At 40.5% G+C, this 19,357-nt stretch overlaps 1 protein-coding gene across 2 annotated transcripts in view; it reads left to right on the top strand.

The window, feature by feature from the left end:
• The window catches only part of ACVR2B (activin A receptor type 2B), a 107,668-nt gene extending 89,403 nt beyond the window's left edge, over positions 1 to 18,265 (top strand). For both annotated transcript variants that reach the window (XM_071561049.1, XM_071561048.1), the window contains 4 exons: positions 2,819 to 2,933; positions 5,533 to 5,671; positions 8,022 to 8,152; positions 9,237 to 18,265. In XM_071561049.1, coding sequence (XP_071417150.1) covers positions 2,819 to 2,933; positions 5,533 to 5,671; positions 8,022 to 8,152; positions 9,237 to 9,431 — 580 coding nt within the window. In that variant the 3' untranslated portion in view covers positions 9,432 to 18,265. The remainder of the gene's footprint in view (positions 1 to 2,818; positions 2,934 to 5,532; positions 5,672 to 8,021; positions 8,153 to 9,236) is intronic.
• Positions 18,266 to 19,357: the final 1,092 nt, after the last annotated feature.

The following is a 19,357-nucleotide window of genomic DNA, read 5'->3' as shown; positions in this document are numbered from 1 at the left end:
TCCAGAAGGGGTTTAGGCAGGCTACAGGCTGTAATCCATGGCCATACTCCCCCACCACCCACTGCATTTCATCTAGGAAGGACTTAAACCCCACATCCAGCTGCAGCAATTTGTACCCGATCTAGCAGGACCAGCTTTACTACAGCAAGATAATCTCTGTTTTTACAAGGCTGTCCCTGCCCCCAAAACACCCCACCTCCCCAAACCTGAAGGTTTTGGAGAGCTGGGAGCTGTTGAAAGAGCTTGCAGCTGCCTTTGTGTTGCTCCTGGAGTTGACCCCTGTGTCCCTGACATTTGTCCCTGTGGAATAAAGACAGTGGTTTATAGATGAAAATTCCTGAGGGTGGGGAGCAGAGGAAGGCTATAGAAAGACGTTAAAGCAACAGATCGTGCTCATTAGTGTCCCCGTCCATTTAGCAAATGATAAAAGCTGGAGAATGCAGCATTTGTGTGAATTTAGCACATACCTATGGAAGAGGGATTTCAGGACACAGGGGATTTCCCTTGGATTACCCCACTCCTTTTATTTTTAAAAGAAAACACTAAATGCGTTTTACATCTGGGAAGGGGGGGTGGAGGGGGTATTTTTGAATAGCTTCCCACAGGGCACACATTGATGCTGGGATTGCCAGGTGGATCTCCCCAGTTACTGCTGGGCAGGGGTTCAGCCAACTCCTCACTGGCCCCAGGCACTATAAGAAGGATTAAGGTTATGGAATTGCTTGTTGGTGCGAAAGTGCCCCCACGTGGAAGCTGAAAATAAAGTCTCCAGTGTCTAAATCAAGTTAATGGACCTGTTACTCATAATCTGCTTGCTCTGTATTCCCTAGTCTGAAGGGTTATATGCAAAAAAGTATTTTCTTCTTTTCATGCCACTTTCCTTTATCAGTGACCATTTTAGGATGGTCTAATGCATACACTATTAGTGGGAATTCTACTTGGCATGGCTTGAATCAGGTCCTTCTCCCTGGCCTGGATACGTTTGCACTGCAGCTCACACTTGACAACTCCAGGTAGTTTGTGGAAGGAAGGAACGAAATAAAACATGGAAAAATGGGGGAATGTATGGAAATAGTAGGGGGAAAAGGAAGGGAAAAGGGAAATCCCTTTATCAGATATCAAGATGTAGGAGTTGCATGCCCAAAGGGCAGTGTGGATCAGCAACAGCAACACATGCCTGTCCGATAGTACTGGTTTACATCTCACTTCCCATCAGAACTATTTTGTTCAGGCAGACTGTCTGATAATTTCTGTGTGGGCCTTGTTGAGCCACTGTTTTGCAGAAATCTCGTGCACAATCTGTACCATCCTGAGGGCATAATCCCCTAATGCTGAGCGAGCAAAGGAGTTTATCCATGTCATTAGATGATGGCTGTTTTCCAAGCCTGTGGGGAAACTGCTATAGCATGGAAACAGACAGTCTCTAAGATGACAGGTATTAGGTAGATGCTGTTTTTCTATGTAACAGAGGGGTACCAATGTTTTGGAGGCTCTGCAAAGCTGTGCTGTGTCCCCAGAGGTGATAGAGGCTGTCTTGTGCTGGGGTTCCCTGGTTGTATGATGCTCCCCAACTTCACACCCACTTCCTCCATCTTAATCCTCAAGCTAGAAATGCCCATCGTGCTGTGTTTAGCTTAGAAAGGATAAAGCCTCTCTTCTGATTTTTTAAGCTCAGAATCAGGGGCTGGGTGGCACAGAATGATTTTTGCTCACAGTGCTTTGAGCTGATGCTCTGGCATCTGAGGCTGCAGAGAGCAGCCCTTCTCTATGGTCCAGCAGTTTCTCTCTTCACAAAGAATTTTGACAGGTCTCTCCGGTGCGGAACAATTGTATCTGCCCTCATTAATTATTTTGTGCAGGCCTGCAATGTCCTGCAATCAGCAGGGTCACCGAGTGAATTGATGATAGGGAAATTATAATGCTGAGCATACAGGACAATTGCCATCTGCTGTCTAAGGTCTGTAATTTAATTAGATTGCCAAACATTCCTTTTCAGATGAAAATGCAGGAAGCCCAGGGAACAGGGCTTTACTGGTTAGGCATCTCAGTGTGATTTTCCTTCACCCCCCCACCCTTTCCAGACCCTGCAGATTTACCTGAGCTGCCCTGAAATGATCCTATTGCAGCACAGGACTGACACAAATGTCCCCTTCAAGCACAGACCCACCATCTCTAGTGCAAATGCTTAATACTTGCCTGTCACCTCCCCAGTCTGATCCTGACAGTGTGTCTGAGTGTGGGCTCATCCCCTCCCTTGCTTGCTTTCTAACCCTCCAAATTCTTCAGAAAAGATCGATCCAGCAATTAAAACAGAAGGCTAATAGATGAATATGGCCAAAGTCTGATGAAGCATGTTGTCTGCTGATTTCCAGAAAGATCTAATTTTGTAGATAGGAGCAAACATCCTTCCTAGGATAAAGAGTAATGTGCTCCCTTAACCTATCTAGTTTTTGTTGTTGGGAGTAAGAATTGCCCAGAGCTGGTGCTTGGAGCAAGAAATGATGCCTTACGTAACTGTTTTCTCTAATTAAAATAGCTCCTTCAGATTTTATTTTGAGATTAATTCACTGTGGAGTTCGTCTGAGTCTGTGCTGGGCAGCTCAGGGCTGCTTGGTTGTGTTTTAGTGACAAGGGCAGTGAGAAGCAGCCAAATTTGTCAGCACTGGCCATGCTGGGAAAGCTGGGGAAGAAAAGAAGGAAGGAGCTGATTTACTGGGAGCTGCTATGCCTGTAGACATACAACATGTTGTATTGCAATGTGATTTAGACACGTGCCATAATAAACCCTTCCCAAACTTACTTCTTGGCTTGTCCATAGGGACTTCAAGAGTAAAAATGTCTTGCTGAAGAACGACTTGACGGCAGTGCTAGCCGATTTTGGACTAGCTGTACGGTTTGAACCTGGAAAACCGCCAGGGGACACTCATGGACAGGTAATCATTATGTTTAACATTTTTTAAAAGCTGGGCTTGCCACAGCTCCTTGGTGGGGGGGGGGGTAGTTTGTATAAATGCATTTAATTATCTTTGTGATGTGTATTTTCCATAAAACCTTGTGCTCAGACATAAATTTTGGGAGCTTCTTTAATCTGAGTGAGCAGGGAGAATGCTCAAACCCTCCTGTATCTTCCATAAAACCTTGTGCTCAGACATAAATTTTGGGAGCTTCTTTAATCTGAGTGAGCAGGGAGAATGCTCAAACCCTCCTGACCACTGTACAGATGAGGTCCCCGAGCTCTGGGAGCAGGTAGCTTCCTCCTTCAGATACAGGGCTAGTTGACTCTTTATTGTTTCAGTAATAAATATTCACAGAATCACAGAGTACCATGTTTGAAGGGACCTCATGGATCATCTGATCCAATCTTTCTTGACTAAAGCACAGTCTAGGCAAGATGGCCCAGCACCCTGTCCACCTGACTCTTCAAAGTGTCCAGTGTTGGGGTATCCACCACTTTCCTGGGGAGATTATTCTAGTGACTGGTTGTTCTCATTGTGAAAAGCTTGCCTCTTGTGTCCAATCAAAATCTGTAAGGAGTAACTTGTACCCATTGCCCCGCATCTCCATTTGACTCCTTCTAAAACAGAGAGTCTCTGTCTTCTTTGCTACCACCCTTTAAATCCTGGAACACTGTGGTAAGGTCTCCCCTCAACCTTCTTTTCTCAAGGTTGAATAAATCAGTTCTCTCAGCCTTTGCTCAGGACAGCCTTCTCAGCCCTTTGATTAGCTTTGTGGCCCTTCTCTGGACCCTCTTCAGCCTGCCCACATATTTTTTTCACGGCAAGGACCAAAACTGCACACAGTATTCCAGCTGTGGCCTGACAAGCACTGAGTAGAGCAGGATAATGACTCCTTTATGTCTGCTGGTGATACCCTTGTTGGTGCAGCCCAGCATCCCATTGGCTCTCTGCCACAGCAGCTTCTTGTTCACTCCTACTGAGCTTGTAGCTCCACAAGACCCTTTCCACAGAGCTACTCTCTGGCTCTCAAAGATTCTTGTTAGCCCACTCTTCCAGCTTATCCAGGTCTTCCTGCAGAGTGTCTGTCCTTTCCAAAGTGTCCACTTCCCAACTCAGTTTGGTATCATCATCAAGCGTCATCAGATTACACGTGATCCCATCATCTACATCACTTATAAAGTGTTTGGCCCCATATGGATCCCTGAGGGATCCCACGTGTGTCAGGTTGCCAGTTTGAGGAGCTATTTGCCACCCCCTCAGTGTGTAGCCTGTTAATCAGCTCCCCTCCACTGCACAGATTACTTCTCTAGCCTGTAACACAAATATTAATACTTCCTAAATATTAATACTATGCCTAAATATTAATACTACAATATGAATAGCAATACTTCTAAAATTATTAGTTTAATTTTAAGAATTCAGCCAGGCTGGCTGCTTGGGTGACCACTGGCACAGCTGGATGTTCACTGTGTAAACAATTGACTACATTTTTATGGGTTCTTAATTTTCTGCCTTTGCATTGCAGTGAATGGCCCCTCATTCTCCTCTCATCCTAAGGTGCAGCAAGTCCATCATCCCATACTTATGTCTTTGTGGTTTTCTGAAATCCCATCTCCAGTGTAGTCTCTCTTTTTTAGCTTTGTCTCAGAAGGAGTGAACACTCTTCTGGGCTAGCCCCCCCCCCCCATCTTTCCTAATTTTTATCATCTTTCTTTTTGACTTTTCCAGTGTTTTTCACTCCTTTCCACATCCTGCCTTCCCTCTGTCCTCAGTGCCTCAGGCAACAGCAAGAAGAGATGAGAATTTCTTTAAAGGAAAGTATTAAAGGTGTTTTAATTCCCATGTTAAAAAGGTGTTTTCTGTCTTGCTGTCCCCTCCACTCTCCTACATAATGGGCTAAACTAAGCACAACAAGGGAGGCACTCCAACAAGGACAGAATCCCCCTCAAAACAAGAGATCTTTTCCAAACCATAGCGAACCAGAGCAGGGTAAACTTTGCAGGGTTCATGTTTTACTGTTTCTGTGGATGCAGGAGACTTTTTATCCAGGCCTGTCAAACCAGCACCTTTTCATACCATTTCAGGATATATCAATTTTCCTCTTCTCTGTTTATTTTTTAATGTATTTCTCTTTTTTTCATTTGAGTGAAAGAGGATTGAACTAGGATAACCAAGTCTGACTTGACCTCAGGTGTTTTGTGTGTCTCCAAAGGCAACATTTTTTCATGCAGTGTGTGATTCTGAAGCACTAAGGAGTGGGATGCAGGGAAGGGTGGATTTCATCCATACTCACCACACCACACTGTGTTTAAATTAGACCTGTAGTGTGTACTGAATGAATATCACACACGTAGCCATGCACTTTGGCTTTTCCCTTCATGTAGCTTAATCTAGACCCAAGTGATCTTAATGAGAGTCCGTGTAAGAAGAAACATCTCCCTTTTGCTTGTTTTTAGAGTGAGGTGCACCTTTAGCAGCCGTGGCCTGAAGGCCAGTGAAACCATCTGTCACTCATCTCCAGCCAGAGGAGGCTGAGGGGCCCAACTGGAATGAAACTTGTGTTTTTTCTCTGTAGGTGGGAACAAGGAGGTATATGGCTCCCGAGGTGTTAGAGGGAGCAATCAACTTCCAACGAGATGCGTTCCTGAGAATAGACATGTATGCAATGGGACTGGTGTTGTGGGAGCTAGTCTCCAGATGCAGAGCAGTTGATGGTAAGAATAAAGATCCTTCTTCCCTTGGAAGGGCTGGGTTTCAGTGTGGTTTGATGATCCAGAGAATGGACCTGTCTCTGTTTAAAAAAAATAATAATCAGTGACATATTTTTCTTCAGCAGCTAACCTGTTTTTCATTTGTTTTTTATTGTAAGCTGTCACTCTCTGCAGATAATAACCTTTGTAGTGTTCAAGTCTCAAAGTTCTTTTTATGACATTGGTTATATTGCAAATTTGCTGAGAACTCAGAAAGAGAAAGAGTAGGGGATTCCTCCAGGATGGGTATCATTTAGTTCCAGCCCTGCTCTGTGCTGCTTTTTGTGGCACTCTGCATTCCTGCCTGTAACCAAGGCAGGCTTTGAGATCTGGAGAAGAGCCACACAGCCAGCTTGGCTGTCACCTTGCCCCCACAGGGCATTGTGGTAACCTGAATGGAAAGCACCTTAGTGAAATAGCAGGAACAGAGCTGGATGGATCTTCCTGGGTCAGCAAGCCCATTTCCCTGCTATCATAAGTAATTAGTTACTGATCTTTGACTTTTGCTGATCAAGCTCACTCTTAGCCATGGGCTGAGTTTGTTGTTCCATCTACAACTTTGGAGAATCTCACTTTCTCCTGAAGGATCTAAAAGAATGAACTTCATGGCGTCTCCTTTCTCAGTTTTTTTATCTTAAAATGATACGGGAAAGTGGGACATCTTTTCTGTCCAAATAGCATATCTGCCCTTTGGTGACTTCCTCACCATGTGCAGGACTTCGGCCCTGGACAGGGAAACAGTCATATCATTGTAGTAGCTCCAAAGCTGCTTCCTCCAGCCTTTTTCTTCTTGGGTGCTCTAAACTGAATATCAAGTTTGTAAAACAAGATCACCTCACCTGGACTTCAAATGTTTTTGTTAGCATCACAGTAGGACTGAGGAGATGGATTACAATTAGGATGTCTGCATAGGTGTATGGTAAGGTAAGATCTCTTGTTCAAAAATTTGCAATCTAATCAAGTAAAATGCTGGAGGAACACAGTAGGGTGAAACAGTGGTATTTGGATCACTCATGCAGGCTGAACCCTTCTCTGCTGAGGCATCCCAAATATCCCCTTGGATTTTTTTCTGCCACCTTTGTGGCAGAACCTTTTCAACTATTCTCAAGCAGCAGCTGGTCAAGATACTCCAGGTGCCACACACATCTTCATCTAATCAGGGGCAAGACTTCCTTTGGGATGACAGGGCGTTACACTGAACCTCATCTTCACTTCTAGCTCAGAAGTGATATATAAACAGCAGATTTGGCTTGGAGTTCACCAGTGCAGCTCTCCATAGCTTGGATTCTTTTTAGAGAAGGAGGAGGGGAAAATCATGAGCGTTATTTTGCCATCTGTTTTCAGTTTGGTTTAGTGATAGGCATTGAGTCAACAAGAATAATGATAAAGCCAGTTTATTGATTTCATTTTTTCGTGTACTTAAACATCATGTTGCTGGTGTCACAGTTCATGACTAGATGAAGTTGTCAACTCTTTTATTTTAGTCTGGAAAGATTCTCTTGAAATATCTCTGCTCTTGAAAGTGATCACATTTGGCTACTAAGAAACCATAAGTGATGCCATGGAGCACCCTGGGAAAGCCCATCAGTGGAGCTGGGCTGCTGTTTCTGAGAGGGCATCTACACATTGCCAAGAGCCAAATGATGTTTCAATAAGCAGAAGTTATTGCTACCATCCAGCATCTGCAGTGATACTCATAGTAGTTGTCTCATTCCTGTGGCCCAGGGCAGTTCACAGCCGTAACTGGTATAACTAAAGCATTCAGAAATCATTTTACACTTAGGAGCTAGTACTTGGGACAAGTGTGTCTGGCTCCAGTGTGTCAGGGCTGACTCAAAGCTATGAACAAGCCAGATCACAAAGCAAGAAATTGTAAGTGTTGTATATGCTTGACCTTTCTAGTCAGTGCTAAAATGAAATTATTCTCATGCTGAAACCTTTATCGGTTATTGTGTGTTGAATTGCTATGCTAAAATGTGGGAAGGACAGGCTGATTTGCTCTTTCTATTAAAATAAATCACAGACTACCAGGCAAGCTTCCTCAAGGAGAGGTGGTGAGATCAGGAGGCCCAGCTGAGGGTTAGGATTCATAACTAAACAAGTGGAAAATGTGTGTCCAGACGAGCAGCAGGGACAGCAAAGACCATTGTGCAGAAGGAATGTAAATCACATTTGTCTGCAGTGACATGTGAACATCAGGCTTTGTTGCAGTAGGTTGAGGTTGCTCTGGAGCCACAGCTCACTCATGCATGGGGAGGATGTGGCTCTGCAGAGGACATTTCTATGCTAACCTGATTCTCTGTGTGCACCTTAGGTCCAGTGGATGAATACATGCTGCCTTTTGAAGAAGAAATAGGTCAGCACCCATCCCTTGAGGACCTGCAAGAAGTGGTGGTTCACAAGAAGATGCGCCCTGTGTTCAAGGATCACTGGCTAAAACATCCCGTATGTCCGTCCTGGTTAACAGTAGAAAATATTTTCCTGTGTGATGGGAATGAGGGATGTGGTTATGCATTCCCAGTGCTAGAGAGAGTCAGTGCTGGGGAATGTGGGGTTGCTCAACACCTTTTTGCTCTCCTTTCTGTTTGTCCCTTGTATTTAAGAGAGTAAAGCACTTGATTAATCAGCCAATACTGAACATGGAGCATGCAGTGGTTTAGTAGGACTCCTTCAATATGGTGAAAGAATGGAAAATAAAGTCCTTTAATTAAGAAAAAGAAAATGATCCTTATCATTGGAGACATGTTCCTCACAAGCTAGATAGCATACAAGACTTAGAACAGTTTTCTGAGGAAAAATTAATTAGATGTGAAGGCAAGCAGACAATGAAGCATAACACAGCATGGGTTTCCCAGAGGTAGATCATTTCTGGCTCATGTACCTAATAAAAGAGCTGATTTTTCTCAGATTGGGAAACTGAGCAGATGATGACATCTCGCAGAGCATCAGTAAGAAAGCAAATGCTTCTAGTTTGACCAAACTGCTATGGATTTGGCTAAACTCAGGTGTACCAAGTCACTGCCTAGGAGTCAGAGGGAGCTGTGGGCTGTAGAAAAATATGAGTGCTCCACTTCAAATGAAGGTTCAGATAAGAGCAGTGCTCTTCCAGCACTTTTGGATTCAGTTATTTTGGGGATGTGGAGAGAAGTGATTGCAAACAAAGCAGTGATTTCATAGTAACTGACACAGTGCTGCCAGCTCTCACAGTTTTATCGTGGGAATCGTAATTCTTGTTGTCTTGCCTTTCAAAGCTCTGACTGCTGAGTCTTGGGACTTATTTTGATATTAAAGAAGTACTTTATGGGCTGGATGTGACCAAATCTTATAGCTGTAGAAAGCAGAAGCTTAAACCTAAAAACACATAATTGTTAAAGCTTATCTCAAGGTAATTGGCACATGGCGGAGAAAATACTCAAAGGTTTTCTTTCCAGCATTAGGCTGTGCTAAATGGAACTGGCCACCCTCTGCAAGGACAATCCCTGGTGCAGATGATGTTGCTGAAGGTGTTTTCTCCCCATTTTGTCCACAGGGCTTGGCGCAGCTGTGCGTGACCATCGAAGAGTGCTGGGACCACGACGCGGAGGCGCGGCTGTCAGCGGGCTGTGTCAAGGAGCGCATTGCGCAGATCCGCAAATCCGTCAACGGCACTACCTCGGACTGCCTCGTCTCCATCGTGACGTCCGTCACCAACGTGGACTTGCCACCCAAAGAGTCTAGTATCTGAGTCCTGGGTCCTGGTTCACTTTTGTCTTTCCAGACTCAGTGGATTTGGAAAAAAAAAAAACAACAAGAAAAAAGTTTGGAAAAAAAACATACAAAAAAAACAAAACCACAAAAATCCAACAAACCCATGAATGCAGCTGCTATTTTATCTTGACTTTTTATTATTATTGTTATTATTATTATTATTATTATTTTGGATTGGATCAATTTTACCAGCACATTGCTCTACTGTATTAAAAAAATGGACATTTCAGCAAGCATTCAGGTGCCGACTAATGAATGCAGAAAAGGTGCAGGTACCTCAGAACCTCAACAAACTCACTTCAGTTGTTTTTATTTTATTCAGTTTTCTGGGTTTCTCTTAATCAGTCTGTCTTCTGCACGGAGCATCTGTGACATAAAGCTTATGTGACATAAAGGAAAACCACCTATCATCTTCAAAAATGCAATGCTGCAAACTGTGGAGGAAACTTAAGACTGTTATATAAAGAACACACCTTCCTCAAATGGATTTTTTTCCCCATTTTGTTTTGGTTTTGGGTTCAGTTCCATTTTTATTTTTTTGGAAGTGAGCTTCAAAAAAAAACAGCAGATGTGTCTTTACGGATCTAACGGGTGTCATTGTAACATGGGAAAAAAAGTAACTGGGCAGAGAATGTTAATTCTTGATGGTAGAATTGAAGGGGGGAGCATAGAATAGGGGTGGGGAGAGTGATGTTGGACTTGGCAGCATTTGGGGAAACATCATTTGCTATGGAGCTACTTCTCAGGTAACCATTAGAGGAGAGGAAGGACATTTCTGGGCAGAGTATTAACGGCTGCAGAGTATGGAGAAAGCAGAGTTAAAGAGACAGTGGCTGGAAGAAGGGCACTAGTTCTTTCTTCCTCCAGAATCTCAGTCTTGCGCAGTATAAGAACAAAGCAGAACTAACTGCGTCTTATTTTTTAACTCCAGGTAGTGGTGGGAAGGATGCTTTTAAGCAGTGTAATCAGGAGAGTGCTTTCAGAAGCACTTTGGTAAAATCCTGAAAGATGGGAAAATTCTTGCATCTCATTTTAAGTGGGAGTCAATTGAGGAAGTTTGGCCTTGGGTTGATTATCTGTCAGCCCAAGCTACCGGTGCAGAGGTGGAAAGAGGAAAAGGGTGAAAACGTGGTATAAAATTTTTTTTTCTCCATTAATTTGGGGCTGGAGGAGTGAAAATATCTGAACAGTGGCAGATGGCTCCTGTAGCATCCAAGAAGCCTATGAGCTGCCTGGCTGAGTGGCAGCAGTGATTCCCATAGCATCTCTCTGACTGGTTTCTTTGACGCTGCTTTCTCCTTACTCTGTGATGAAACTTCTTTGTCTTAAAGTGGTGCATATTCTAAAATACCGTTACTCTTATTATGCCATAAACTCGCTCTAGTCAGTGAATGTTCCTAATGCTGCTGATTCAACAATGAAATATTTTTTTAATTTGCAAAACATGCAATGTTTAAAAAAAAATCTTAAAAAAAACAAAAACACAAAACATACACACACACACATTTACGTGGCTTCCGAGGTTTAAACTGAAAAAAATTTAAAACTTCATGACCACAGACCACCTCAAACCAGAAATACCTCAGAATTTTCTACTTGTATGAGTTTTATTATATATTTTGTTAGTTGTGTTGTCTTGTAGTAAGTATATTTTAATGTAAGTTGGCTTTTATGACAAGGGAGTTTTAAAAAAAGAAAAAAAAGAAAAAAAGTTCCAAAATCTTTTAGGAAGTGCTACCATTTTTTTGTTGTTTTGTTTAATAAAGCACCATTGTAAATAACTGTATACAGTTGTAGAATAACTGCCTATATAAGGTACCTGGGCATTATTCACTCTTATTTGTGAAGGCTGTTTCCATCTGTGTTTATTTTTTTGGTCTGTTTTAGTGAAAGGACAGTACATCTTTTTTTTTTTTCTTTTTTTTTAATTTTCCTTTTTTAATTTTGTTTTTTACTTTGAATATAACATGAATTCTGTGTCTTGCTAGACTGACAAAGTTATGTCCATTGGATGGCCAGATCTTCTAAATTTTCCTTTATGTTAAGCCAAAATACAGTCCTAAACTAATCACCCTGTAATAGAAATGTAAAAAGTCTGTATTATATAAATGAATTGGACTTCTTGCCACTGCCAAATTATCAGCGTGCGCCCTTGCACAGATATAATTTATTAAGCAAACAAAAATGGTAATTGGAGAAAATATAAAGAAAATTGAAATATATTTCTTGAAAAGTATAGCTTTAAAACTTAGAGGTCACAAATGAGGACATGGTCCTCTATCTTGAAGAGACATTAAGATGATTGCCTTAATTTGTCTATCTGAATAAAGTCTTAACCTATTCTTTCAAGTTACTGAATGTATATTGCATATTAGTATGTACACACATGTAACTGTGTTTTCGTGTGTAGGTTTGAAAGTTTCTGTTTCTTGATGTGCTTCTGTTGAAAAAACCTTGACAAAACCAGACAGAACGATACCATTTTGACCCAGCTGATGTCCCTGGTGGGGGTTGGCATCTTTGGGCCTGATGCTGCAACATACCTATGCTTGCCATTAAGGGTGTAGGTAGCTCTTCTGGTGTCATGACATTAGGCACTCACTTAATGTTAAGCGTGGTTGTAAATGTTTGCAGGATCAGTATTTTTCATGTTTAATACATTTCTGCACTGAGATTTATATAAAAATGTGACTATGTTTTAGAAGTGAAGTGATGTAAGGGTTGGGGTGGAGCGTAGAGCAGTTAAGATTGAGTGAATACTTGTTTCAAGGTGAACTTGCTCCCGTTTTCCCAGGAATGGGAGCCAGTTCATATTGCTGCAGAAAGAAAAAAAGCTGTACTGTCTTTTAACTGTTAATATCTGTTTGCTCTTCTGGATTTTTTCCTTCAGCATTACATATTATAGTTAAAACAGGCTTATTACAGCAGTTGCTTTTTTATCCTGATTTCTTTAAGAAGCTTTAAAGTATTTATTGAAAGTGCCATATGATTTTAATAGCCTATTAGACAGTGTCTGAAATCTTCTCTTTTGAGAAAGCATAAACAAAAATTTTCACATGTAGCTTATCTTACTGCAGGGAACTGCACGACTGTACAAACCTTGACCAAATGTTGATTGTAAAGTGTTATATCTTCCTGGTGTAATGGTTCCTTATAGATCATCTTGTCAACAGGATTCAGAAACTGACTTTAAAAAGAATCTCCAAATTGCATGTGTGCTGAGTTACAAGTTTTATATGTATGTAGGTACGTGTGTCTTGCTGTTGCAGCAGAGAAGGAAATCCTGAACTTTCGCTTATTCCAAATTTGTATGAGTTTGACTAAAGTTGTTTTTTTAAACTGGTATTTATTTTATTAATGAAGACAAGCTCTTTTTAACTTAGTGGTCTTTCAGCAGTTGAGCTGTGAAGTAAGTAGTTCCCTCACCTCTAATCTAGCATTTGAACTCTTATTAACAACATGATTTTGTTTCTGTTTGGTGCTGCAGAGGCTTTTTCCAAGTCAGGAATCAGGCACATCCATAGGTGTAGCTGTCATAAGCAACTGCAGCCCTTTTCCTCTTAACGCTTCCCTTGATTATGATGGGGACAACACCTCTTAGATTACTTTGCAAGCACTGAATTTCACTTCTCATTCAGACTTGGAGAAAAGAGCTCTTCAAAAACTTGGCTGCAGAATTTTATTGGTGACCTTTCTGCCTTGTATGGCAGTTCTTAAGTGAATATTAACATTGAATATCCTGGTAAAAATTCTTGACTTTAAAAGTCACAATTCCCCACCCCTTTGGTGTAACTCCCTTTTATGAATTTATTGTACTGGTTGAGCTGGTTTCCTAGGTGGAGAAAGTTTGAGTTCACATTTTTAAACTGGAAATACCATAGGACCTAATTAGATGTTAGAGCTGTGACTTGCTAATGAAATTGCATTGGTACAGCAAGGCTGGAAATTTTACGTGGCTTATATTAAAATATATGTGCATTTTATAAGAGATGGCTATAAATCAGCTTAACCATCAGTTAAGTAGTACCAGGCTTATTAATTATGATTAAGGATTTTAGCTGGTCTTCATCATTAAGAAATCTCTTTTTAAGACAAAAGAAACCCACTTCTTTATTCTGACTCATTCTTCAACATATCCAGTGCTAGACAGTTACACCTATGGAAATGCCAAGATCTTTGTGTATGTTTGTTTCAAAGTGAAGGTCCATGAGTGCCCCCCAGTAATTCCATTGCATTTTCCTTGGGTCTCCTGACTCCCTGCTGTTCCCACTTCAAGTCACTGGTTTCAGTGGAAGCAGATATTTCCACGTTGGCTGGGTCAGTTTTTTTGTATATTCATGTGAATATCCTGATACCCCTTAATATCACAGCACAGAAACCAGAGAACATGCATTTTTTTCCTCTTGTGCTGCTTTCTAGGCAGATCGTCAGAGCTTGCCCTGTTTTGCAGGGGAAAAGTCTGGTTTCACATGGTATGGAAGGAACTCTTATTGCAGAGGAAGGTGCTGGTCGATAAGGTGTGACAGTGCTGTTGTTGCAGTCCTCTTCAAGCCACACTCCACTTGAGAAGTTGCTAAGCAGGAAGTGTCCCACAAACGTTCATCACTTTTACATACAGGATATTATTTGGTAACATTGTAAATAAAATAGACTATATAATAGAGGAAAATAAGGACATTTTGACTTTTTTACTTTTGGAAAAAAATATATATATTTTAGTTACATATACAAACAAAAATTCTACATTGAGTGAGAATTCTTTTGTACCACAAATTATTTTTGTAATGTCTAATATGTTTCTGCAGGGAAAAGGGAGAAAGGTCTGTGTACGCACAGCAAATAAATAAAGAAATATATATATAATGTTTAAATTAAGTGTGCACTACATCAAAGTCTAGAGGGTAGAACAAGTGTAGCCTGAAAACAGTATGAGGAGCAAGTTTGGATGTACTTGGGCATGCTTTGAGGATGGCACTGACTGTATGTTTAGGTTATCTTGGATGTTCACATCCCTTCTGCTAAAGATGCTTATTGCTTTTCTGTGGCCATCTTCGGTTAAACCAGGAAGAGTTTTTCATGTATCAGTGTGAGTATCCATGTGTGAGCAGTGTGTCTTTTGGCATATGCTGTGGTGCTGCAGTGAGTTGTGAAGTCAGGGTGTTAAGAATTTACCAAGGCCAAATAGCCGGGCTGATCTTGCTCGCTGCCGTATCCGTTTACAGCAGCTGCATCTGCTGCATTGACAATATGATCTGTAAGGAGCTGTTGCCAGTAAAGTCCTGATAAAACCAGTTCCTAGAAATTCCTTCTCTCTGAAGTGACACAACTAATCAGGCTTCACCAGAACACAAGATGTGTGCTCTGTGTCCCCAACATCAGATTTAACAGTCTACATTGAAGGCACTGAAGGAGCACTGTTAAATCCAAAGTCCTACCTAGAGAAAGAGCTTTCCAAACCCATATAAATAAATCCAAGGTATTCTGAAAGTATTATAGTTATAACCCCCTTAAAATGTGGGAGGTTTTAAACATAATTTTCCATTGGACGTAAAATTCACTCCAGTCTTTTTAGTTCTCTTAACCTTGACAGCACAGTGTCATTGGGTGAGAGTTACTGAAGAAAGCTTTAAACCAAACAATACATGGCTCTACCTTGGAGCTGGTTTGGCAGTGTGCCTTTTGAAATTAGTGCTTACATCAGTTTGAGCAGGCTCCTGCAATTGCTGAGTCCCTCAACTGTGTTCGGGTGAAGTCCTGTGGAAATCAGGGAGAGAGTTGCCATCCAATTCTGTGTGACCACAAGTGTGTGTGTGTTCCTGGAACACTTTGTAAGCACACCTGGTCCCTTGCATGGGAGTTCCTGTGTCATAACTCGTTTTAGGGTGATGCTCAGTTCCCTGATGGAAGTAGTAGCCTATGGAGTAAGCAGCAATGCTTTTTGTCAGGACACTTCCACAGAAGATCATACTTGTGTTACGTCCATCCAGCTGTTCTGAAATGTAATGCTATTATTCTGTTGTGCCTTTATTTTTCCATGTAAAAGCAACTGCTGTAAGCTTTTTTTTTTAACTCGTTTTTTTTCTGTCTGAAAAAAAAAAAAAACAACAACAAACCCACTTTTCATTGCCCAGCTGTTATTTCTGGATGCAGTCTGTGATCCAGGTATTTCAGAAACCAATTACCTCAAACCTCATGTTAAACAGTGTTGCTATCTGGATTCTCCTTGATACTACAATATTGTAACATACACAAACAGGAACCTTGCTATTTAATGGTTGTTTATACATATGTATCATATACATACATACATGTATGTATATGATATCTATATGTCAACAGAAAGTGATCTCCAAGGACTGAAGGAAAAAAGCAAAACTTATTTTGTTTTCCAACACTGAAACCAAAAGGGCTTCTCTGAAGCTCTATAATGGCATTGTGCTGGATATCAAGAAAAAGTGTTCTCTGAAAAGTGCTTCCTTTGTTAGCCTTTTATTTCAGTATTTTAATGGGGCAGATGATGTGAATAAAACACTATTTCTGCAATTTTTGGCCCATTTTGATGCAGAGGCCTCTGAATCTTTCCAGGTATTAAAATGTAAAAACTCTGTGTACAACATTCCAGTAAGTTTGATATTGCAAAACTAAAACATGTTCTGGGAAGATTTTCTAGCTTCTGTTTTTGTGATGAGTAAGGCATTGGCCATATTTTATTCCATTTTTCCAGTTTTGATGAACTGAAGTTTAACCAGTAACCATCCTAGTCAATTAAAATCCTAATTCAGTAGTTGCTGGCATCTCAGCATTGCCACCTCTGTTAAAAACACCAAAATAAACTCCAAAAACTACCTAAACCAAAAATCCAGCCATGACATAGGAGGAAGAGGTTGGACCATCTCACAGCTGCTGAAGGTTGCACCACAGCACCTTGTGGATAACAAAAAACATGTTGGCAAGACCTAGGTTCTGTCTGGCCCTTTTCTTTTTCCAACTACCTTTTACCAAGATGCTTCTCATAAAATCAGACCTTCAATTATAGCAACTTCTTAATGGTACTTTGCTGAAGAGAATTCAGTTCAGGCTATATTTTCTGGGGAAAAGTAAAAAGACTGTTTTTTACATTAACATTTTACTATATGTATTCCCCTCCCAAATGTGTGGGTTTTTAAAAAATGTATCCATGTAATTGATGCAACATTACAGTCTTTATTACTGAGGCAACAAAGTAACTTTCCTGTCCATGCACTAATAAATTTACTAATACTAGCAAGTCATTTAATTATTGGTAATGAATGGCTAGTAATTTACTATTACTAAAGAAAGAAAACAAGATATTTTCCTTTCCCCTATTTTTTCTTGACTGTCTGATGTTTCTATGGCTATTGATGGTTGATGATTATTACCTTTGGTAAATGAAAGTACTAAAATCTCCCAGGAGGAGGCATTTTTCAATGCTGCTGGCCTTTCAGTGGAGTAACTACAATGCAAAAGTTGATCTGTCAGTGGATGAGGATTAAAGGAGGTGGTTACTGCAAACTAAGTAACATTCTTGGCCTCAATTCTATGCCATAAGCCCGCACAATGCCATTGCCAATCTGTTCAAACTATCTGCTTATGAATTCTGCATGATCCTCATGATAGAGTTGAAAGCCTGATCTTTCACCTGTTAATATTTTCACATTCGTCCTTAAGTTTGACAAATTTTGTACTGTAAAGTTGACTTAAGTACAGTTTGATGTCAATTCTTGTGGAAAGAGCTTTCTGCATGTAACATTAGACACATACAGTTAAACAACACAGCATAGTACAAAAACTCACAAGAAAATGTTTTGGCACCAGCAGGAAGAAATCTCACCCTAGCCATTTGTCATTTTAAACCATCTTATTGTAAGTTTTACCAGCTACTTCTAAATTTGTGCTTTATTTAAAGAAAGAAAATAAAAATCCTAAGACTTGTCTAGCGTAGTGAAATATGTGTATATCAGTTTTAGGATAAATAGCTAAGTCTTATTACGCTGTGTTACTTAACTTGTATATATAGAGTATACATAAGAGTTTGCAGTAACCTGTTTCTCCAGGATTTCCAGTTTGAATGGATTTAAACTCAAACTATGAGATTAAGTAAATGATTTAGAAGATTGCAGAATAAACTGAGTGTAAATTACAGGAAGCTCTATCAGATGGTGAAATAATTTTTAAAGAGTCTCTTGGTCCTTGGCTCAAATTCAATAAGTACTGTTTGTATACCAAGATATGTGAAATGTAAATGTTGTAGGTTATATTTCACTCTTGTAGCTATAAAAATGTAGATCAGAGATAGCTTGTACTACTGAGTTAACAAAAGTTATACTAAAGTATCCTGTTAAAGAAAAAAGTATACAGAGAGTTAAGCTCGTTGCTGTAACCCCTTTTGGATTGAAGTGTGCTGATTTTTTATATATGTATATTTTATATATATATATTCTGAGGAAGTATATATATAAAATGTATATATAAAATGGCCTAATGCAGACATTCATTGTATTGCAGTTATGAAATGAAGACATTTTGGAAAGAACATTGTATCATAGTTCATGAATTTGCAGTGGATCTTTGTTCCTTTTTACTGTGGTATTTTAGAAATGAGTCTCAAGTTTGAAATTAGATCTGCCAAGTTGGAGTTTTGCTGCTTCAGCTTTGCACTGGGTGTCCGAATAAACCAGTATGAATGTAGTATTTGCCCTGTGTGAAGCAGCTACACCCCAACAGATAGGAGGAAAAAAACTAGAAAGAACTATTTCAAGTTTATCTTTTTGTATATGAAAATAAACAGTAAATTACAAATAACTGTTTCCCTCATTGGTGTGATGTTAAAGTCATTGTTGTTTTATTGTCTTCGGCATCTAGCTGGGGGATTTCGTTTTTCAATAGAAGAATGTTTTAGGTGTTACAGTGGCATCTCCACTACCCAAAATCCCCAAGACAAGTCCTTCAGAGGCATAGCTGAAGCCTCTACTACCCATGACATGCAAACACTTCCAAAGAGAAGAGGGATTTAGCTCAAATTCATAGAATCATACAATGGTTTGAGTTGGAAAGAACCAGAAAGATTGAGTTCCAACCCCGTGCCACAGGCAGGGCCACTTTCCACTAGACCAGGTTGCTCCAAGTTCCATGCAACCTTCCATGAACACTTCAAGAGATGTGGCAGCTACAACTTCTCTGGGCAACCTGTGTCCTTTTATCATTATTATTACTTTATTATTATTAAATTGCTATGTCCTTTTGAGCGTGTTGCCCGTTGCAGCACTGTGGTAACACTGCTTATCATTCCTACCAAAGAACTGCTCACACAGAGCATTATGTGCATGTTAGGCTGTATCAATAAAGTCCAGCAACGTAGCTGCAACTGCCAGAAACCAGAGGACCTGGGAAAAGATTAAAAGAAAGCTTGAGTTCCCTGCACTCAGAGCAACACACAGAGCTCTGCAATCCTCACATGAGGTATGAAGATGCCCTGAGCTGCACACAAGCATGGCCAGTCCTCTCCAGGCAAGCTGCCCCCAGTATAATGATGGCAGTCCTCATGTTCTGATATTTTCAGTTGCTAAACTGATCCTTTTTTTTTTCAGAAAAAATGTCTCTGGCTTGTTGTTGGGTTGGAAATGCTTACAGTGGCCAAATATGAGGCCAATATGAACATTAACAGGAATCTAAGAGAGAAAAAAAATAATAGTCGGTTTTCCTGAAAAGAAGCCGGATTTAACGTTGCCCAGTATTGACTAAACCCAACCCCATTCCACCATCCTCAGCTCCTTCTTCAGCCTGGAGAAGAGGCAGCTCTGGGGGGTTCTTATTGTGGCTTTCCAGTACTTAAAGTGGGCTTGTAAGAAAGATGAGGACAAACATTTTATCAGGGCCTCTTGC

The sequence above is a fragment of the Pithys albifrons genome, chromosome 7 (assembly GCF_047495875.1).
Source record: "Pithys albifrons albifrons isolate INPA30051 chromosome 7, PitAlb_v1, whole genome shotgun sequence".
In the NCBI taxonomy this organism is placed as follows: domain Eukaryota; kingdom Metazoa; phylum Chordata; class Aves; order Passeriformes; family Thamnophilidae; genus Pithys; species Pithys albifrons.
This window is presented reverse-complemented; position numbering and strand designations above follow the sequence as displayed.